Source organism: Macrobrachium rosenbergii, chromosome 5 (assembly GCF_040412425.1).
Source record: "Macrobrachium rosenbergii isolate ZJJX-2024 chromosome 5, ASM4041242v1, whole genome shotgun sequence".
In the NCBI taxonomy this organism is placed as follows: domain Eukaryota; kingdom Metazoa; phylum Arthropoda; class Malacostraca; order Decapoda; family Palaemonidae; genus Macrobrachium; species Macrobrachium rosenbergii.
Window position 1 is genome coordinate 52002103 of NC_089745.1, and position 23682 is coordinate 52025784.

Sequence of the window (23682 nt, forward strand, 5' to 3'; positions counted from 1 at the left end):
TATATATATATATATATATATATATATATAATAATAATAATATAATATACACACACACTGGTAATCCCTGGTGGTAGAAAGTGCCCCCAAAATGGCAGATGAGTCTATCTCCAGGTAGAGAGCAGTAGGCCTATGGCCTGTCTACTCTGAAAAATGCCAGTGGTTTGAGATGCAGTTATAATACAAGGCAAAGGTAAGCCTAGTAAAGGGTCGCAGAGAGTAAATACCGGAAAAGGCTTCACATGCGGTTAATGGTAATCACATTCCCACTCTTACAGAATTCCTGGAAATAATACTGTATTCTTTTTTTGCTAATATATATATATATATATATATATATATATATATATATATATATATATATATATATATATATATACAAATACTGTATATGTATAGATATATACACACACACACACACATATATATATATATATATATATATATATATATATATATATATATATATATATATATATATATATATATATATATATATATATATATGCTGTATATGAGTGGTGAATAGAAAAACAATCATTCAAGTTTAACTAAAATGAAAATTTGATAACTAGAGTGCATGTTATAAACGCTTAGAATTAAAACCAAAATTAGCATTTGCCCCTGAGAGTTTTTTTTTTTAACGGACCATAAATGGTGAGTGTTAAACCACATTCTAAATTCGCATCCTCGAGGTTCAACGTCTTTTCAAAGAGAGCAATACGAGCAGCTGGAAGGAACAACATTCCTGTGAGAAGTAATGAAAAGACATGACGAGGCAAACAGTTGAATCTACCACAAAGGTATCATCAAATACCGCAGATCATTTCATTGTCATTCTGCCGCAAGGTTATTCACTGTCCTCCCTTTTCATCATAATCTAGTTTCCATTCGTGGTGGTGTCATTCATTTTCATTATTACATTTTTACATTAACATTCATTTTCGTGGGTAGCGGTGCCACGTTAATGTTTATTTCAAGTACCCAAATAATGCTTAATCAGTACTTGATTAATGCTCAATCTTCTGCTGTATGGGAATTACAAGTTCCCTTTAGAATGAGAGTCTGATGTAGGTGACTCTGTTGTCATAAAACAAGGTAATAGCCTAATAACTAAGATACCGATCAACGCATTGCAAATCATTATATATCGCAGCATAATAATGATGTAGCACAGATAAATGAAAAATAATGCTCTAAAGTAAACAGACAGCCTAAAATAAATATAAGTATAGTCCTACTTACTTTACTGACCCAGACTTAAATGTTTTGAATATAAGTTTCAAGCCTGAGGGTGGATAATATATAACAACATTAGTGAATAATTGGTTCAAAAAGGAAACCTAATACGTTATAGATAGAGAGAGAGAGATTTCTAGGAACTTAATGATACGAGAAAGTTAAAGTTTCTCTTTTTTGTGTACAGTTGTAGTCAAGAAATACATTATCTATATTACCTTAATACAACAGTTATAAAATGAATAACATCTATGGTATACAAGTGAATTTACACGTGAACGACCAAGTCGCCATATGGAGCTTAATTGAGCAATACTTCAAAACCTCCCATGGTAATGAAATAAAATAGCTTATATATCAGGGTTACCAGGTAAATAAAAACTGTAGCTAACCAAGTGTAAAATATTAGATAATTAGAGCGTCATGGTTAATTAAGAGGTTGTAAGGCACGCTTACGGCAAATCTCTTGTTCTGTGAAATTTTCTACAAATTCAACCTATTGGTGCCCGGGTCTGGAAGATCATTTATTTGCCTGCCAAATATTAATTCTTTTTTTGCTTTGACGGGCTTCTGGACTTCGCTCATTATTTTTCGCTCACAATCCCCTTAGCTTAGCTCAAGTTAATATCTACTTAGAAATATTTACCGAAAGTTCAAGCCGTGACACCATCTAAAAAAAAAAAAAAATTAAAACAAAACTCCTCTATCACTTTAAAGATGAATAATCTGAGACTCCTGGTCGGCTGCGAATATCCTCAGGGTAAGCTAAACACTTTGAGAGAGGAACTGCAAGATGTTTAAATATATGTCATGTATTTCTGTTTAGCATGTGATCACTTCAAAGGTAAATGAAGTATAAATCGCATGTAGTTTTCTTTTAGTTAGAAAAGCGACTTTTCGTGACAAAGCATTTGTATATTCCGCAAATGAAATTTTTCTGTTTCGTATGTAGCTTAGTTCATTGGATTGCTTGTTTCATGTTTCCATTCTTTCGTTTAATGTCCAAGGGAACGAATAGCGTTATGACCATAGAAGGCTGCCCACTGCTCTTCTTCAGAAGAACTTCTGGCAAACAGCCAGTTGTGAGGCCAGAAGTGTTTCCCCAGGGGGCAAATGTTGGGAGGACACATGCCCAACTAGGGAAATAATTTTGGCCATTAATTGGCTGCGCAGGGGCTGCCCACCGGGCTTCTTCAGAAGCAATTTTGGGCAAACAGTCAGTTGCTATAATTTATTAGTCCTGTAAAGATGTCAGACTCTTCATTTTCGCATCAATCACGTCATGTATTGCATTTCTTAATATGTCAACACTCTCATGTAAATAGTCATGCGTAAAATTTTCTGGCCTTTCCGCCGATATGTATTTCATCATTGTACATTTATTATGTCTCTCAAAATTGCCATTTGTTTGTCTGTCAACAAACACAAATTACTCAGAGTGCGGGTCACGGCGTTCGGGGGTCGAACACCACGTTTCCGTCCGCACTCTGTTCAGGTAATAAACAATTTAATACCCAGTTGACCTTTCTTGTCCTCACAGTCCAAAGTGTTTTTCCAGAAAGCAGGCGTTGGGGATATGCCCACCTGGGGAAACACTTTTGGCCATCAGCTGGTGGCCCAAGGCTGCCCACTATGCTTCTTCAGAAGCACTTTTGGGCGAACAGTCAGCTGTTGGGCCAGAAATACTTTCCCAGGGGGTAGGTGCTGGGGGAACACTTGCCCACAAGTGGGAAAAACTTTTGACCAACAGCTGGTTGTCCAAAGGCAGCCCACCAAGATTCCATTGATCAACTCTTGGCAGAGTCAGCTGCTACGCATTTGCCCAGAAGTGTTTCTCCAAGGGGGGTGGGTGGACACTGCTGGGGGAACAGTTGGCCCCCTGGGGAAAAAGTTTCAGCCAAGAGCTGACCACCCAAGAGTTAACATTGTCTTTCTCCAGAATGCTCTTGGCCAAACGATGTCTTTCGGTGTGGTCCTCTTGAAAACACTTACGGATTCCTTCTTCGGTGTATTCAAGGTCCTTTAAATATATTCTCAGAGTATATTTTAAGGTCCTCAGAGTACAGACGGTGTCGTCATGTATAATTATATGTTTCTCTACCTTATAGTATTTTGTTATATTTCTTTATGTTTTTAACTAAGCTAGTTAAGTTATGATTGCTTCATTTACTAGTTTTAAATAGAAATATACAATTATCTCTGCGTAAAGAAAGCTTATCACCGAACTCTGGAAGGCCTATCTTCTATCTCGCTGTCGTCTTGTTTATTTGTTTCTCTGTCGTCACCGTATTGTATTTTGTTTGGATCATTTCAAGATTAGCTAAACCACTCGCAGCAGGGTTCGCTATTTTTTACAAAAAGATTATTGAGTTCGTTATTCTTTACATGGGAATAATCGGGTTCGCTGTTCTAGACATGAACACTTCGGTACCAGACATTGACCCCCCAGGGGCTAGTGCTAAACACGGCGAAACAGTGTAGATGCATCACTGTTTCGCTGTGTTTAGTACTAGCCTTCATGTGGAATGGGAGTTCGAACCGGAAAGGGTTGGCCATTCTTTACATGGGGATCATTGGGTTCGCTGTTCTTGACATGGAGATGTATGGGGTCGCTAATCTTGACATGATCCTTTTGTTTTATTTATTTTTTTTTAGTATCGATTTATATTTGTGTTAGTAATTATATATTTTTTATTTTAGGATATTGTTTTACACTTTTGTTTTAGTATTTTGATATACAGTACATTTTTATTATAGTATTTTTTTTAGTATTTTGTTTTACATTTTTTGTGTTACATTTTTGTTTTAGTATTTTGCTTTACTTTTTATGTTGTGAACTAAGGTAATCGTGACATTCGACCTCTGTCTTAAAAGAACTGTCAATTTTCAAAGGAAAACGAGAAACTATACTAACAAGTAACAACGAGAAAACGTGTATCTCCATTCCCAAGTCAACGACAGACGGACAGAGTCCAACTATGGAAGACCTTAGTTTTGTCAAGTGTGGAACTCGTTTATGACATCGCCACTTGACTCCCACATGCTTTTATGATAGACTTATGAGGTGAGTCTACACCGAAGCTTATGTTGCTTTCCTTGTGAATTCCATATTTATTATAAGGCCAAAATAAGCGAGGTCTTGCTGGTTAGGCCTAGGCTGTTTCCAATAGCGTAGGCCTACTGACGCTGTGACCTACCGTAGGCTCAACTGTAAAACCAAGGCGTAGCCTAAATATTTTCTGACGTTATTTAAGGGTGTAATAACTCTTTAGATTAGCTCGTTTTACCCCTATCCTAGTTTAGCCTAGCAGGATAGAGGATATCCTAGGCCTGTCGTAGCCTAGAAAAAAAGGTATCGTTGTCGGAAGCATTTAGACATGAACATGTTAGGCATAGCATAGCCTTGCTAAGCTGTATGGAATTTTTAGTGCTTTAATTTGTACCCAAGTACACGAACCATAGGTAGCCAATTACACACAGTGACAAGACTAATGTTACGATGGCCACCCTAGAAGAATGGATCCGTGGTAGGACTATGGGGATCCTCTGCTTTGGGTATTACCCTACCTTGGAAATTGACGTTTCCTCTAGTATTTTGGTTGCTTATTAACAATTTACCTTTATTTTTTGTCGGTCGATTGTAATTAACTTGCAGTTAACATCAGAACTGATATGTTTTTGTATGCTGGCCATCCTAGAATGCCATTCCATATACATAGTGTTATAGGGGAGCTTTTGGTAAAAAGTGGAGTTTCCTTCACCGAGGGGCGGAGCCCCCAGGTAAGCAACACAGCCTGCAAGATTAGGGTAGGTTAGGATACGTTAGGTTAGTATAGTTCCTTTTATAATAGGTTGCTTACTTAAGGAGGGGATGAGCTGAGGATTTACAATAACCTAGATTTCAGGCCATCAACTGGCGATGCTAATGGTGTCACTATTAACCCCTCAGAATGTTAGATACTGTGATTTCAAAGTTTGATGCATACTTTGCACCAAGGAAGCTAATAATTACTGCACAATATAGGTTTAGAAATTGCAAGCAGGATTCTGGTTAATCACTAGACACATTTGTGACTAGGCTAAAAACACTGGTGAAGAACTGCGACTGTGGTGCTGAAAGAGATGATTCCCTCCAAGACCAGTTGGTGTTTGGCTGCATTGAAGACAGGCTTAGGGAGAAATTTTTACATGAACGCTTAGTTTAGCAGATGCTCCTTTGATTTGTCATTCACATGAATCCAAGAAGCAGATGTCCAATACCCGTAGTGAAAATGAGGATGCCGCAGCTATCAACAAAGTGCAAAAGACTACCAGCAAGTCTAGGTTAGTGATCAAGAGGAGCAGACAACTGATAGGCCTACAACCAAAGTCAAGTCAGTGGACAGGTGCCGTTATTGAGGTAACAATCACATCTTGGACATTGGGAAGTGTCCAGCTTACAGCTTACAAGAAAACCTGGGTTACTGCAAGGAGAGGAACCATTTTGGGCCTGAGTGCATACAAGCGAGGAAAGTTTCAGGTAAACGTTCAGTGGCCAGTAAGTTGCATGCCGTTAGTGATGATGTTACTGATGAGGCATGCTAATGAAAGTGATTCGTCAGAGGAGTACGTAATGAAAGTAAATCTTAAAGGCAAATCCAAGCCCATACCTAAGTGTATATTTGCGCTAATGCAGATTGGTGACAACACCGTAAAGTTTCAAATTGATTGCGCCCCAAGTGTCAACATCATACCACTTCGATATGTTTCCGATTGTTGTCTTGACCCTTATGATACCCAACTGCAAGTGTGAAACTCTAGTACAATAAATCCAGTTGGCAAATGTAGAATAAGCATTAGGAACTGCAAAAATAGGAAAAAATACTCTTGAATTTGTAGTCGTAGAGCAAGACTTTATGCCTCTGTTAGGCAGGCAAGCTTCAGAAGAGATGGGGTTGATTTCTCTTAATTATGAGAACATTTGTTGTATTACAGATGTATTTTCTGATTATGCTGATGTTTTTGCTGATGGTCTTGGTGAACTACCAGGCAATATTCATTCAACTATTGATGAAAATGTCAAATCAGTAGCAATTTCCAGTTGTTGTGTACCTATTAGCTTGAAGACAAAAATCAAACAAAAGTTGTTCGACTTAGAAAGGCAAAAAGGTCATCCATAGGTAAGCAGGATGGTGGTTGCATCAAAGAAAACAGGGGATGTTAGGCTATATAATGACCCCAACAATTGAGTAATGCTCTTGAAAGAGAATTGCACCCTCTTCCTATTATGGATGACATTCTGCCTGAACTGAGTAAGGCCAAAGTATTCTCACGCTTTGACTTACGTAATGGATATTGGTATTGTACAGTAGATCATGAATCCAGCATGCTGACAACATTTCAAACACCTTTTGGGAGATTTCGTTGGCTACGGTTACCATTTGGTCTTGCAATAATAATGAGATCTTTCAAAAAAAAGTTTCAATTTACTTAGTGTTGTATGTATAGCAGATGATGTTCTTGTTTATGGTAATGGAGAATCTGAGAAAGATGCTGTGATGGACCATGAACGCAAGTTGAAATTGCTATTTTATTGCTGTCGCGAGCACGGAATAAAATTGAATAAAGATAAGGTAGAACTACGCAAATCTGAGATAACTTATCTTGATCATAAAGTTACTGCCTGTGGTTTAAAAGCAGACCCTTCTAAGGTGGAGTCCATTATAAAGAAGCCTGCCCCAACCAACATTACTGAAGTGTTCAGGTTGAATGGGATGGTTTAACTGTTTGGCAAAATTTCTTCCGCACCTTTCAGATGTAATGGAACCAGTAAGACATTTAACAAAGAAAGATGTTATATGGGAATGGAAAGAAGAACAAAGGCTAGCATTCCAAAAAGTAAAAGACCTAGTCACTAAGGCCCTGTTGTCTCTTATTTCAACCCATCTAAGTCTCTTGAAATTCAGTGTGATGCAAGTCAATCTGAACTTGGCGCAGTGCTGCTGCAGGATGGAAGCCCTCTGTCGTATGTTGGTAGGGCGCTGACACCAACAGAAAGGTGTTATGCGCAGTTAGAAAAAGAAATGCTAGCTCTTGTCTTTGCCTTAAAGAAATTTTATTGGTATACATATGGTAGCAGGACTAAAATGTTCTCGGACCGTACAGAGTTCTTAAGAGGTTACAGGGGATGCTTTTAAGAGCACAACAAGAGATTGAGCTCAAGTACACATCTGGTAAAGAAGTGTATGTAGCTGACTTGTTACCTAGATCTTACTTACCAAGTAATGAGGGTGGTAATGATTTTGAAGCAATTAACATGGTCTCATACTCACCCATTAGAGAGGAGCAATTAAACAAAATTCATGAAGCTACCAGACAGGATGAAACTTTTGAAACAGTTGGCCGATGTAATTATGTATGGATGGCCAAAGGCAAAGGATCAAATACCAACAAGTCTGATTCCATATTTCTCTGCTAGGGATGAGTTTACTGTGCAGAATGGCTTAATCTTTAAAGGTCTTTAAATATACTGCCCACCTGAAGCCACCCCTCTTTCTGATACCTGGGCCAGAAGGTAAGTGAATGCATTAGCAAGTGGAATGGTGGGACTCCCCACCCTACCCAGGGTAGTTAACTACCTAACAACCTTGTTAGAATTGAATGGCCGGTTTCCAGCTGCGCTGAAGGTGTTTCCATATGTGAAGACCTCAGGTTTGTATGTTAGGAAAAATGCAAATTACTTAAAAATTTTTTATTTGTTCCTACACGAACACAAACCCTAAGTCTTTACATGTGGAAGACTTACTTTTTGGTGGGAGGATTCTGAGTAAGCTTCTGAACCGACTGGGCCTCTTTTTCTGGCTGTGTAGAGCAAAGGAAGGCGTCCCATGCCTCTGACCTGTTGAACATATGAGTGTTCAACTGCCAGACTTTTGGGCCTTTCAAGTGGATGGGTCTGAGAAGCATCATTGTTCAAAAAAGGTCTGGATGAACCTTTAATGTCAGAGACATTAAAGCTAGAGATAACCAATGGGTTTGTTTTATTGTCAGCCCCTCTCTCCTCTTGCTAGAGAGAGGGTAGAACCTGCTCCTATTAATCTACAGTACATTAGATAATAAAAAGGATGCTCGGAAATGTAATTCACCTGCATCTAAGCCCGTTCCAGCACATGACGGCTCGCCAACCAATCCTCTGCCTGTGGGGAAAGGAGGGGTATGAGAGATAGGGAGGAGGCCAGTCACACACACTCACACTCTCTTTCATATCCGTATATCTTAGGCGAGATGCTACCTGTCCCACTAGGGGAACTGGATAAGCTGCACAACTTGTTGAGCAAATGTCCAGCAGGTAGGAGGAGGTGAATGTGGTCTGCCACGACCACCCTCTTGCCTTCAGCACCTGATGAACGGACAGGTTCTTCCTGAATATGAGCGACAGACCAATGTCCCTGACCTCATGAGCTCTGGCCTGGAACATACTGTCTTCCACTTTGTCAGACATAGTGTACACCCATTTGATTGTCTCCTGAAGCCAGAAAGAAATGGTGTTCTTGGACACCTCTTTCTTGGTTGAGCCAGTACTAACGAAGAGTTGCCGACACCCAGGCCTGAGCTGTCGAGTCCTCTTGTAGTACTGGGCCAGAAGGTAAGTGAATGCATTGCCTGGTGGAATGGTGGGACTCCCCACCCTATCCCTGGTAGTTAACCACCTAACAACCTCGTTAGAATTAAATGGCCGGTTTTCAGCTGCGCTCAAGGTATTTCCAATGTGAAGACCTCAGGCTTGTATGTTAGGGAAAATACAGATTACTTTAAAATTTGTCAATTTTGATAGCAAATTTTTTATATATACTAATTATGAAAAATGACAGGTTTTTTCAGTTGTAAAATTTATAAACTTATAGGTCAGATTTTTTTTTCTTTACGCATGTATTTTCAATATTAGTCATTTAAGAAGTGGCAAAATTTGAAGCAAATCCCTTCCGTCTAAGGTAGCAATGCTCACCTACTTTATAATGGGACCTTATGGCATTGGTGTGCCCCTTAAAAACAGATCAAATTCATTTTTCAACCTGGATGCAACCTAGTCTAGCTTCCCTTGACCTAACCTATCCTAACCCTTCACCCCATCCAGCATGACATGGTGCATTGCAAAACAACTTGCAAAGCTATTCTGCATTATCACCAGCCAGTGTTTGGGCATGTTGTCTTAGATGTTAATGTAGCCAGTGGTAGTTCCTAAGAGGAGTGTGCTTGCTGGTCTCCTTTGTGTTGAGAGCATTTGGCAGCATCAGAGTAAAACCAGAAGATTTTTATTGACATCAGAGTAAAGCCAGAAGATTTTTATTGACTTCTTCAAAGGGGATTACCCTGCCTTTGATAATAGTGAACCTGTTCAACTCCTTCCTCCTTACCTTCTGCTTGCCAAAGGGGTAAGCAAACACCCTAGGCTCTCCAACAGTCCCAACTGAGGTGTACATACCATGATCTCCATAAGTGAGACAGCAGCATGTGTTCATGGTTGGTCACCACTTGTCATGCTTCTCTCTGTATTCTTAGGTAGCCATCTTTTGCTGCTGTTTCTGCAAAGGAACCTGACACTAGAGATCCTTCTGGAGCAGTCATCCACAAATGGAGATAACTCCACAGTGTCAAGCTCAGGTTGTACTTCTACCACTCTACTACCCACTTCAACACTTCCACTGTAGCAGAGGAAGACTTGTAGATGGAAAAAATGCAAGCGCATACCTTCATCCTCCTTGCTTACAAGCTCTTTCTTCTCTTACTCTGCCCCTTCTTCCTTCTGTAGAAAGTATAAATAGGTCTTTGAAACCTTACCACTGACATCCTGTCTGTAAATCTTCAAATGAGTGCCTTCTTATGTTCATATAGAAATACAAACCATCACCTTTCATGTAGGATTATTCCTTAGGGCATCCTAGACACAGATGTTGAATCTTGATGATAGGGGAATGTGGGATTTCCCCCACTCACCTGCCATCTCTTAAGTATTTTTTCTTCAACTGTTGTCTACTGAAAACTTATTGCTGCGCTTCATTTTAGGCCAAGTTGAAACTCTCTCTTCCAGTGGAAGTACAAACCACCATCTTTAAGATAGAAGAGCCCTTCATTGTGAGCTGGGAGAAATTCATTGAACATTTAGTTAACTGGTGGTTATTTTGGGTGAGTGGGAGTATATTCATCCAACTACTGTCACACCTCAAGAATACCCCTCACCCAACTCTCTCTCTCTCATTCATATGTTTCCTTGTTTGCTGAGAAAATGCTTCCTTGCATGTTTTTGGCTGTTTGTCTGTTTTTCCCTTTCTATGCATCATAGAAAAAAAACAACATGAGACATTGCAACGAACATTGATGGCCCTGCAGGAGCTCATGTCCTCATGAGTTTCTTTTAGCTTGATCCAGGAATTGGTAATTTGTCAGGATTCCTTTTGTTCTGGCCTTGAGCTACCACACCTTATTTTTCTCTCTGTGATTTTTGAAAGGATTCACAACCATCTCTTATTTAAGTTTCAGATTGAATGGCTGGAATTCCATTCTTGGCCCACTGCAGTGGGAGCTTGGCAATTACCCTTTTAACCCCCTGTCCTTTAAATGGATTTTTTGTGTGTGTGTGTGCAAAGGAGAGACATGTTTTCCACTGATTAGCACCCAGGGCATGAAGTTACATTTAACCCTATTCAGGCAAACTTCAAATTTTGGTTATCAGGGACAGGATCCTGACTTTAGTTTTCCCAGCTTCTTTCGGACAAATTTGCATCTTGCCTAAGGTACAAGGTTGGGCTTGGGTTGGCAAAGGGATGCCTTGGATTCCAGGTGCCTTCCCATCCTTTGCACCCTTCCTTGTGTTGGTTCCCTGTTCTCTAACAGGAAAGACAGGATTCCCTGTATCCTTCCTTGTGACCTTTGCATCCCTGCCACATGGTCCTGGCAACATTTGCATCCCTATTCAAGTCTCTGTTGGAGTTACAGAAGGCAGCCTTCCCCTACATTCATATAACTAGGAATCTGACAATTTTGGATGTGTTTTAACAGTCCCTCCAGTCGTTTGCCTTGAGGAGGGACTCATGGGACATGGCTGAGGTTCACAACCCCCATGTTCCTCACCATATATGTAACAGTGCCAGTAAATTCCGTGATACACTCCTCCCACCTCAGCAGTAGGTCTCATATAAAAGGCAGTGGTTAGTATTCTTCATAATCCATGTCCAGTCAGCCAAGCAAAATTACTGTTTGCTTAAGGAAAAATTGCTTTGTCACTAACAGGTGCATGAGGGGTGCCCTGTCACTAACTTTCTTGACACTTAACACCCATGTTACCAAGCTTTAATAACTATTTCCTGTTGGCACCAGAAATACTCCTACTGTATATAAAAGGCTTTGGTTTGTATTATGGGGGAAAAATGCAAATTATCTTTTAAATTTGGTCTATTCTTGGGTAATGTCTACCATTTGAGACAGTATGATGTAAGTACAGTAAGAGGTTGGTCAGTTTGAATTGTTAGAATTCTGTTTTGAGCTTTGATTATGTCTATACAGAAGACTTGTGCTTTTATAGTTGTCCTTTTGTTTTTCAGATTGATTGCCATGGCATCCTTTGATAGTGACCCTAATGTTCCCAAACCATTGGTAAAGAAAATGTCAAAAAAGAAACCTGGTATGGCTCATTATGTCAACTTAGTGAACTGTGAATGTTCCTGGACCCTTCCGACTGAACAATTTAAGAAGAATGAGGACTCAAATACCAAGACCGGTATTGTTGTAGAAGCTGCTCCTGTAATTGTTAAAAGAAACATAAATGGTGAAATGAAATACCTGGCAGAAATTGGAGATAAAAGACAAAGTACAGGGTCTTCATCTATGGAAAAACCTGATGTTGACAAGCAAAGTGCTAAAGAGACTTCAAGAAAGAAGGCCAGGGTAGCAGATTTGGATGAAGCTAACAAAATAAAAGTTAAGATTAAGAAAAGACAAAAGAAACGTAAAAAAAAGCAAAAGGTTAAGGAAATTTCATCAGTTGTCTCTCCTAAACTTGATGATACAGCAAAGGAAGACTGCAGTAACACTGAAAAAGAGTCTTTCTGTAAATCTGTTACTGGTTCCAAGTCACCTGAAAATTTAGAAAAAACCACTAGTCTTAATGATAAAGATGAAGGAAAAGTTAATTTGGTAAATTTACTAGATAGCAACAGAAAACCTATCAGATTTAGTGTGAATCCCATTAACAAAGGCAAAATTGATAATGAAGTGAAAGTTATTGCTATAAAGCCTTCAGAAACAGGAAAATCCAAGCCAGCTATACATCCTAGTATCTTAGCCTTTCAGAAGTTGGCCAAAACTGTGAAATGGTCTAAATCAAGTTGTTCTGCCCCAAGAAAGGGAAGTCTTCTTGCAACAGCCATAAAAAGTAAAACCCACACTGTAGGAGAGAACATAGAAGAAAACAAGAAAACAGACCATTTACAAGATACATCCAAGGATTCATCTCAGAGCAAAGAAAAATGCTTGAGATTGTCTAGCTTCAGAATTCCCAAGAAAAAGCCAGCTGAAACTAAAGCTACGAAATTATTGAAGGCGTTGGTTGATTCAAATTATGGATCTAGTGATGAAGAGGGAACCAATAAGCCAAGTAAGCTTGTGCATGATGACAAAATACCTGTTTACAGTCTTAGCAGTTATATAGATAGTGATAATGAGGAGACTGAACATCCAAGTAGACCCAAGTATGGCAAGAGCATGCCTGTTTACAGCAATGAGAAGTATTCAGAGAAGGGTGAAGAGGGTACAAAAGAAAGGAAGCCCAAGTATGGTGATAGAATGTATGTTTACAAGCATATGAAAATGGTAGAAAGTTCAGAATCATGTCAGCCCATCACTTCAGTAATTGAATTCAAGAAAAGAAAACAGAGCCTGCATAAACAGAACAAGCCACTATTTTCAGACATATTAGATAATGAAGAATGTGAGGGTAATAAAGGAAGTGGAGCATACAGTATAGATGATAAAAAGATAAACCAGGAATTAATTGACCTAGTAGACAAAACTGATGAAAAGAAGTACCCCAGTGAAGTGCTACCTACAGTTGAAGCAATTGAAGATGATGACATGGAAGTAGAGATTCAGGAAATTATCAGTGAAATTGCTTCATTCCGTGAAAACACAAACCTTTCTCTTTGTGATAGAAAATCTTTGTGCCACGATTTTGACAAGAGTACAAATTCTGTTTATTATGTTGTAGATACTAATGTTCTTTTACGTGATTTGAAATTCCTTGAAAAGTTAAAGACCGTAGAAATTGATGGAAAGCCAGTTATTATAGTTATACCATATGTTGTTTTACAAGAACTTGATGGTTTGAAGAAAAGTATGTCTGTGGGTAATGCTAGTAAAAAAGCCATTTGCTGGTGCAACAGGTACTTTGAGAACAACGATACTCAAGTTGTAGGCCAGAATTATGACGATTACCTGAGAACTGTATCCCAAAACTCTAGAAGGGTAAGTATTATTTTACATATGTTCATGAACTTACGTACGTAATGTTTAAAACTCAAGGTTGTGTAGTACAGTATGTGTTCGTTCTTATGGGAATACAAACCATTACCTTTCAAGTTATAGAAGTATTCCTCAGTGTGAGCTGGAAATGGTCATTGAAACACTGTAATGACATGGTTAATTGGAGGTTGGTGGGTGAGTGGGAAGAGGACCCTACTCACCTGCTCTAACCTGGCATTTTGCTCCTATGAAGATACAAACTTCCTTTTTTATATGGATTACCTTTGGCAAAACCTGGTTTGGTTCTTTAAGCTTGGTAACAAGTTAGTTAACTAGTGGTAGAAAAATACCACTCGGTATGCAGCACCACATTGTCTTCAGCTGCCTTGCTGTGCAGAAATATATACTGGACTACCCTGCTTGTCATGACTGTTGTTGAAACTTGAGTATTTAGGCTACTTGATTGCTTTGGTTTGTAAGGGAATTGTGCTTATTATGGTTATGCTAACAATGATGGTGCCAGAATAATCCTTCCTAATGAAGAATGAACATCAAATGGCCAGGGTGCAAATGCAAGTATGCTAGGTTATGCTACCTGTCAATGATAAACCTTCATTTTGCTTGTATGATTTATATGGTTGAGAGGAGTCAGTCCGTGGAAGAGACACAAATTGAGGCAGTAACACCAGAAAATTTCATCAGTGCCTTCTGAAACACCACCAATATCATCCTTTCCCATTACTGGGGCTACCTTGAACGCAGCCAGTGCTATTGGGATAGTGTCTACCGGGCCTTCCCTTCCTTAGTCTAAGCTGGGTACATGCAGAGCAGACAATGATAACTTGCTCTTTTAGTTCATGGTGCTACTATTGGTGCATCTGCCTTCCCCACTGTTTATGCTTCACTCCACACCTTCCCGGTTTCTGTTGATACTACTCTTGAGACTACCCCAGGAGACAAAATAACAGTGGGCCAAGAACACTATCCTGTGAAATGCCAGACATGATAGGTCTTGGTTCACTAAAGATCCCATCAACAGCAACTTGCTGCTGCCTACCTGTAAGGAAATCTTTAAATAAACCTAAAACATATCACCTACTCCAAGATTCTGAAGTCTTATAAGTAAGTGCATTGTGATTTACTAAATCAGAAGCAGCGCTTAAATCTATTTGAATTACTCTTCACTCAAAGCCCGTATAGTATCTAGGTTCTCTTGCACATGGCATGTCAAATCTCAGATTCTCTCTCTCTCTCTCTCTCTCTCTCTCTCTCTCTCTCTCTCTCTATTCTGAAAATACTTCAAACCAAAATAAGCTAAAGGAACAATCCCAATTAGATAGAGCTAGTTCAGAGCCATCAATCGCCACAGCCACAAACAAAATAATAATAAAACTACGGTTGTAACTACCAAGAAACGCAGACAAGAAATAGTTCCCAAATAATGATAATTTTATAATAAAAACTTCAAATGGGTTCAGTGTTTTGGAAGACATCTCTCCTCCTAGAAAGGTGGTTCCAAAAGTAGTTTCAGAACAAAAACATCTGAGTTCAGTTCAGTCTTGCCGCCCTAAGACAAATAGGATTAGTGGTGCACAGAACCACAGCAATAATTCTGAACATCAGGTTCATAATAAAAAATATGAAGATCAACCAAAGACCCTGAACACCAATTCAGATGAAAAGGGATTAAGAAAACAATCTCTTAAAAAGGAGAATTTCCCACTCCACCCTAGGAACAGTACTTCCCCTCCAAGGAGTGGGAAGTAGCACATTTTACCACCTTAGCATTCTTGCTCGATATTCTTCAGTGGAACTGTAAAGGTCTCAGAGCCCGTACAGAAGACCTTAAAGTTTTAATGCATGAATTTAATCCAGGGATTATATGCCTACAGGAAACAATGTTAGGCAACTCTGTTTATAATCCTGGACTAAATTATTCAATATTTAAATCATATCCCCCAATTGGTGATCGTGCCCATGGAGGTGCTGCAATTATTATTAATAAATGTCTACAGCACTCCACAATACAATTAAATACAACACTACAAGCTGTCGCTATTTCAGTCATTTTGGAAAAGAGGATAACAATCTGCTCCTTATACCTTCCACCAGACCTTGATTTTAACATTGGAGATATTCAGTCGTTAATTGACCAACTTCCAGCTCCTTTACTTCTGCTAGGTGATTTTAATGCCTACAACCCCTTTGGGGGAAGTCGGTTTTTAGATAGTAAAGGGAAATTAATCGAAGACCTTATTGACAGGAATGATGTTACCCTGTATAATAATGGGTCAATGACTTTCCACAACATTCACGATAATCATTTCTCTGCACTGGACCTTAGTATTTCTTCAACTAGTATCCACCTTGATTTTAATTGGTCTGTTAATGAAGATTTAAATGGAAGTGATCACTACCCGATCCATTTGAAATATGCTCTGAATGCTCCATCTGAAGTTTTACCTAAGTGGAAGGTAGAGGACGCAGACTGGGATAAATTTAGTAAGGGTGTCAATCTAGATAGGGAGTTTGAGTCCTTTCATTCTCATCTAGATGCCTATGATTACTTTATTGAATCTACTTTGAAGAGTGCTGAAAGCTCGATTCCAAAAACAAAAGGCAAACCTCGTAGACCTGCAGTTCCCTGGTGGAATAAGACATGTGGTATTCTGAGAAAAGTGACTAGGAAATGCTACAGATGTTACAAAACTAGTGGCTCCCCTCAGTCTAAATTAATCTACAAACGTGCTTTAGCCAAGCAGCGGCGCTTTTATAAGAAAGCCAAAGAGAATGTTGGCTTTACTATATTAATGGAATAAACTCCAAGACCCCACTAAGAGTGGTGTGTGGCGCAAAATAAGGAAACTGAGTGGAAAATTTGTAGCGTCACCATTGCCCTCATTAAAAATAAATGACACTCTAATCACAGAGCCCACTGAAGTTGCCAATGAGCTAGGAAACACTTTTCTAAAGTTTCCAGCCCTAACAATTATTGTCCAGAATTTCAAAGAATTAGGAATTCTGAAATGTGTCTGAAGTTTGATTCGGGAAAATCTGAACCATACAACTACAAATTTTCCTAAGAGAACTTCGTGAGGCGCTCTCCTCAAGTGAATCCACAGCTCCAGGTGAGGATACAATCATATATGAAATGCTGAAACACCTCCCAGATGATGCCAAAAATATTTACTGAAGATTATAAACAAAATATGGGAAACTGAATTTTACCCAAGGACTGGAAAATATCCATAATTGTCCCCGTTAAAAAGCCTAATAAAGATGCTTCCCAAGCCACCAGCTATAGACCAATAGCTCTTACCAGCTGTGTATGTAAGCTGATGGAGAAAATGATAAATACTAGACTGGTTTGGCACCTGGAGACCAAAGGATTTCTATCGCCATTTCAATTTGGTTTCAGAAAAACCGCTCCACCCTTGATCCCTTGCTGAGGCTGACCAACCAAATCCAGCAAGGATTCGCCAAAAGTGTCAGACCATTGGCATATTTTTGACTTGGAGAAAGCATATGACACTACCTGGAGAATTGGCATCATGAAACAATTGCACAAGATGGGCATATGTGGAAGAATGGTCAGGTTTATATATTCCTTTTATCAGACAGACTTTTTTAAGGTAAGAGTGGGAAACTCCTTCTCCCAACCTTTTATGCAGGAGGAAGGAGTTCCCCAAGGAAGCGTTTTAAGTGTAACACTTTTTCAGTGGCAATAAATAGTGTGATTGAAAAAATCTCGCCCCTGTTAAATGCTCGCTTTGTCGATGACCTTGCAATATACTGCACAGGATATGATTCCTTGTCCGTATGTAAACATTTGCAAAGGTCTATTAATGCTATTACTAAGTGGGCTGATGAGAATGGTTTCAAATTCTCCTCTTCCAAAACAGTTGCAGTAAGATTCACCAGGTGCGGCGTGTGGAAGAGGTTCCCACACTTAGTTTAAAAGGGTCCATCCTTCCTTACGAGTGAAGTTAAATTTCTGGGGATGACTATTGACCATAAATTAACATGGGCCAGCCACATAAATGCCCTAAAGTTTAATGTTAAACAATCTATGAATATTTTAAAGGTTGTCTCTGGATTTAGTTGGGGCTGATAAGAAATCCCTTCTGAGGCTATATGACTCTCTGTGTCGATCTAAGTTAGACTATGGCTGTCAGATTTATTCCTCAGCCTGTAAAACCAAGCTAAAGGAACAGGATGTTGTACACAACATGGGGTTGAGAATATGCTCAGGGGCTTTTAGAACTTCGCCTGTTGAAAGCATTTATGTCGACAAGAGCTAGGGTTGCGATACATGGCTAGAATGAAAAGTGCTCCCAAAAATCCCTCCTTTCAAGCACTAAAGGAAACAGACTCTCGAAGTTTTTCTGGTACAAGAGCTTCTAAACCATTCCAAATTCGACTGAATGAGGATGTTAGGAATAATCACCTTAAATCCCAGAAAGTCCTAGAAGTAGAATATCCTGTAAATCCTCCATGGCTTATCCCAGAAGCATCAATATGTAAGAAACTGTTTAACAAAAAGGACTGCACTGTAGAAGAGATTAGGGGAAAATTCTTAGAGCACGATGATACCCATACTAATTTTACAAAAATTTATACAGATGGATCTAAGTCAGATAGTGGTGTTGGTTGCTGTTATCCTTGGTGATACAGCGCACACAGCTAAATTACCTGACTCTGCATCAATATTTACTGCCGAATTAACAGCCGTAGTGTCTGCCCTAGATTTAGTTTACCAAAGTAGTGACTCTAATTTTGTCATATACTCAGACTCTAGAAGCACCTTAGAAGCTATTAAAAATTTAATAGCTTTCATCCATTAATTGAAAAAGTTCAGGAGTGGCTTTTTCGTATATATTGTCGACGTAAATCAGTCTCTTTCTGTTGGGTCCCTTCTCACGTGGGGATTCAAGGAAACGAGATGGCAGACAGGGAAGCCAAAGCTGCTAGTATTTTATCAGAAACCTCTTTTAGAAAAGTGCCTCATACAGATCTAAAAGGTCCCATTAGATCTTATGTTTTAGTAAATGGCAAGAAAGGTGGACTTCTCCCTTCTTGCCAATAATAAGAAATATAGAAATATTAGGGATAATGTACTACCGTGGTCTTCGTCATTCCAGCTTGACAGACGAACAGAGGTTATTTTAACGAGATTAAGGATTGGGCACACTCGTCTAACCCATCAGTTTATTTTAGAAGGAAGCAGCCCTCCAGAGTGTGCTTACTGTGACGAGACACTAACAGTGGAGCACATTCTGGTGGTCTGCCCCAGATATTTTAATCAAAGAGAGAGATATTTTCAGGGTAAATCCCTGTCTGATATTTTGGGAGATGAAGCAGATATTTCTGCTATCATCTCTTTTTTAAAGTGTATTAAAATTTTTAACGATATTTAATTTTATTTAATTTATTACATCACGTAGAATTTTAATGACATTAATTTTTTTTTTTTTTTGTATATAGCACATCATTCATTAAACTTCATACCCTTATTTATTGGTCACATCACTTCATTTTATTTATTAATCATTTCCTTCATGAATTCATAACTTGAACATAATTTATTTTCTTTCCATTACGGCGCTGAATGGCCTTGTTGGCCCCAGTGCCTGGGCTTTTGCTAAATATCATAAATATCATCCATCCATCCATCCATCCTCTCTCTCTCTCTCTCTCTCTCTCTCTCTCTCTGTATTTAATTACAAGTTACAGTAGAGTAGTGTGTAAGTATCCTTTAATAAACTGTTGAAAATTATACATGTAAAAACGAAACAAAACAAGCTCTAACAAGTTCACCAGTGGCTGCAAATGAGTATGTGCATATGTATGTACCCTATGCACATGATTGCGTTTATCTTTTGGTTTGTAAAAAATAAAAAAATTAGAAAATACAGTAAAAATACAAAAGAGAAGTGTAAAATATAAATAAAAAAATGAAGGTGTGTGTGTATGTTACTGTTTAGGCTTCAATGTAAGTGATACCTCAGTAGTTAAGCTCTCTCTCTCTCTCTCTCTCTCTCTCTCTCTCTCTCTCTCTCTCTCTCTCTCTCTCTCTCTCTCTGTGTAAGTTCTTCATTGGAGGGATGGGTAGAGCTCTCGGCTAGCATGCTGTTGGCCCAGCGTTCGATTCTCCGACCAGCCAATGAAGAATTAGAGGAATTTATTTCTGGTGGTAGAAATTAATTTCTCTTCATAATGTGGTTCGGATTCCACAGTAAGCTGTAAGTCCCGTTGCTAGGTAACCAGTTGGTTCTTAGCCAAATAAAATAAGTCTAATCCTTCAGGCCAGCCGTAGGAGAGCTGTTAATCTCTCTCTCTCTCTCTCTCTCTCTCTCTCTCTCTCTCTCTCTCTCTCTCTCTCTCTCTCATATCTCAGTATTGTACAGCATGCATCAGAATTTGTGTGACCCAATTACAGTGATTTTCGTTCGAAAATTACTAACTGGCAACTCTTACCTTCTTCCTTTCTAATGATGTTAAGTTGAAACAACAAAACATTTTGCAACTTCGCTCAAAAAAGGTACAGTTCACTAAGCATGGTTTTAAAGTATCAGTGCTATATTTTTTATCAAAATATCATCTAGATCATTATAAAAATATTAACACAGTCCAGTTCCGATTGCGTTCGCGCAGTCGGCTTGGCTCGGCTCGCTCGCCCCGCCCAGACCCTGGTCGCGTTTGCAAGACTGGCTCGGCTTGGCTCGCCCCACTTGCCTCCCAGTCCACCGCTTACCACCCAGTCTAGATCACGTTCGCATGATCGACTCGGTTCAGCATGCTCGACTCGGCCCTGCTCGGTTTTTTCCAAATTGGGTTCTCAGCATTGTTCGAGTGAACTTTTTGCTCTTTCCAAGAAAAGCGCTTTGCCACTACACAAGAGCTCTTCATCCCCCTGTGTGGCAATCATCTCCTTCGGTTGATTATTGCTCACTGTCTGCCTCTCTCACTGGTCTTACTGGCCGGACAGGTAGGGGTACTCTCTCTCCTCACCTGTTCTCTTTTCCTCTCGGTTGTTCCAAAAGGCATGAGACAGACAGAGAGAACTCTGATGAATTTGTCTTTCTTCGGAGTTCGGCTGCCTGGCTTGCTTTTGGTGCCGGTCCCCCGATTGTCTCATAGTACAACCAGGTACCCGAGGAGGGTTTCTTGGGATCTGTCAACGTCTCCCTCCAGGGAGAGAGGTACAGTAGTTTCATGCTTCGGAAGCAGCGAGGGTTTTCCTCTTCAAGTTGTGATTTCCCTCGTTTCTCAGAGAACTTCACGCCGATTCATCAGCGCGAGGATCCCTGGGGCAGGACCGCGGCTCCCCCAATGAATAATCTTCATCACTCGCAACCCTTGCAGTTCCCGAAGGGGCCGAGAGTTTCAGGGGCCGCCACGGTCCTTGCTTTCGAGAGCGTTCTCGACCAGATGAATACTTTTCTTCAGACAGGGCATTCATTCAGGTCAAGACACCAAGCTCCTCCCCTGCCTCAACAGGATACAAATTCGTCCTGCCTCGGTGGGGTCTTGCCGGCTGCAGGTTGTTCTGATTCTGCTTAACCTGGACTGGGTCCTCTCTCTGCTTCTTGCTGTGAAAGGTATTCTCTTCTGCAACAAAGGCAGCAATCTTGGGGGACACCTCTGGGTTTCTTCCAGACACTCTTATGATGGATCCATGATCCTTCACTTTTAGGCTTTCTCTCCTCTGATATGACCATTCCTGGAGAGAACCCTGCCTTCTGGAGACTGGTCCTGTTCGGGGGTGGGTCTTCCTACACCAGGTGACAATCTGTAGGCAATTCTGGTGCTAAGAAGAAGGACTTTGTCCTAATTCAGATCTCCGGTTTCGTAAGTCCCGAGTTGGCTTGACCCTTAGGTATGAACCTTTACGCGATTCTGCCTTGTCCTTTGGACAATGGCCAAGACCTTTGGGTCTTTGCCATCTCAGCTCGACCTTAAGTTCAAGCCAGCCCTCCTCGACCCCTAAGAACTCCCAGGCTTCAGAAGAAGATCGCTGAACACACAGCCCCCTTCTTCCCTCGTGCATAACTGTGTCTCTTTCTACCCTCTTTTCTATAAGGAAGGAGGGCAGAAGGGAAGAGAGGAAGAATTATCGACCGGACAGAAGTTTTCCCACTACAGATGCCTGGATGAAATGATACTTGTCGAGTCTCTGGACCTGGCAGCGATATTGCTGAGACCTGGGAATGGATTCCGTCAGAAGTATCTATTTCCCTTGGGTCTCGGCATTTCCTTTCATTAAACTTCCATCCCGTTTCCTCTCCCGTGCTCCCGACTTGGGAAATGCCAGCCTGGCTAGAGCTAATCGTCTTGGTATCCTGTCATCTTGCAGAAGCTTCCCCATGGTGGAGAATGAAGGAGGTTTGCTTCCAGTCCTCCATCCTTCTTTCCTCTTTGAAGTATGAGGAAAGAGTTAGGCTAATGCTTGATTGAAGGAACCTTCGAATATGCTTGCATATTCTCCTCACGTCGTTTGTCTACTCTCGGATTTTCACCGATTGAGGAATAAGCGCACACCTGTAAGACTTTGTCTTGAAGGTATGTGACCTAGACGATTAATACCTTCTCATCAGCATCCTGAACTCGAGGCAGCCTTTTGGCCTTCCGAGAATTTCAGGATGAGTTTTGTGACACCCAGTGGTTTTGTTGAACAACAACACCACAGTAGTGGGATACTTCAACAAACAAGAGGGCATAATTTTTTTCCTCCTGTTTCATCTGTTGACATTTGCAGGTACTCGAGTGTTCTATAGTGCACTCTTTACCTCAGTTGGCCAAATACATTCTTGGTGGGGATGTATTGGTAGGCAAGCTCAGCCTCGAGTTTGAGTGATTGGGACAGAGCATGCTCTTCACTCTTTTCTTCATGAATATTCATGAAGAGACTGCTCGACTGAGATATCCCTACCATCTTTCTGTTTGCCTCCCAGCACAACAAAACCTTCGCACCAGACCCATGGGCCGCTACAGTGAGGCATGCTGTCTTTATGCGAAACATCGACATCTACGTTTTTCCCGCCGTATTTGTCTTTTTCGCTAGAGTTTCACAAGCATTGCTCACCCCGAGTTACAGACAAATGCTGGAAGACTTCGCCTTTCCCCTGACCTGATAACTGCTCCCGAGGCATCGAGAAGAGTTCTCCTTGACCCAGCCTCCTGTAGCAGCTACACAAGAAGCAGTTCTTCAGGCAGTACATCCCTGTGTGTTCAGGACTGGGAGACTTTCCAGCGTCCCTTGCAAGCATAGGCTTTCTCACCGAGCAGCAACGGATATAGCTGAATATCTCTTGAGGTCCTCTGCAACACTATTCCAGGGACTGGATCCGTTTTCGCTGGTTGGCGTTGTTGGCGGAGCTGCCTCTAGGGTCAGAGTTGCCATTCGAGTCTGGACTTCCTTGTCTTCTCCACCGATGGTTGCTTCTCTCCGTTTCAGTTGTGAAGAACATAGGCCTGTGCGACCTAGTCTTCTGTCTGAAGTAGCTTTTTTTCTCAGTGGAGATTTAGCTACTGATGAGAAGCTTCTTTGGTCTTGCTGTCCCAGGGAACTGATTCCTGGGTGGCATGTGACTCGTTTAGGGTTCCTGTCCTGTACTCTGCATATGCCCATACGAGAGTCGTCGGACAGAGATGTTCCCTCTTAGGACCATCTCTCATCTCACTCCGGCCTTGAGGCATAAGATGGAAGAACAGGTGAAGGGGATCATACCGCAACTCCTTTTCAGATGTCATAGTGGACTCCGAATCCATTAGTATCTGCTGTCAGGTTCGAGTCCTTCTTGTTCCCCTCCTTCGACTTTGTATTGATGATCCAGATCAGTCGTTACTTTTTCCTATGAGGAAGCTGCGGTACTTTCCGAAAAGGCTCGACATTTCTAACTTGGATATTGTCAACATTTTTGCTAGTACTATCTCCCCCAACGAAGAAGT

General features: G+C 40.4%; 1 protein-coding gene across 1 annotated transcript in view; it reads left to right on the forward strand.

The window, feature by feature from the left end:
* Positions 1-4056: 4056 nt before the first annotated feature.
* The window catches only part of LOC136838783 (transcriptional protein SWT1-like), a 32304-nt gene continuing 12678 nt past the window's right edge, over positions 4057-23682 (forward strand). Inside the window, exons 1-2 of the mRNA XM_067104311.1 lie at positions 4057-4303; positions 11817-13734. Coding sequence (XP_066960412.1) covers positions 4299-4303; positions 11817-13734 — 1923 coding nt within the window. The 5' untranslated portion in view covers positions 4057-4298. The remainder of the gene's footprint in view (positions 4304-11816; positions 13735-23682) is intronic.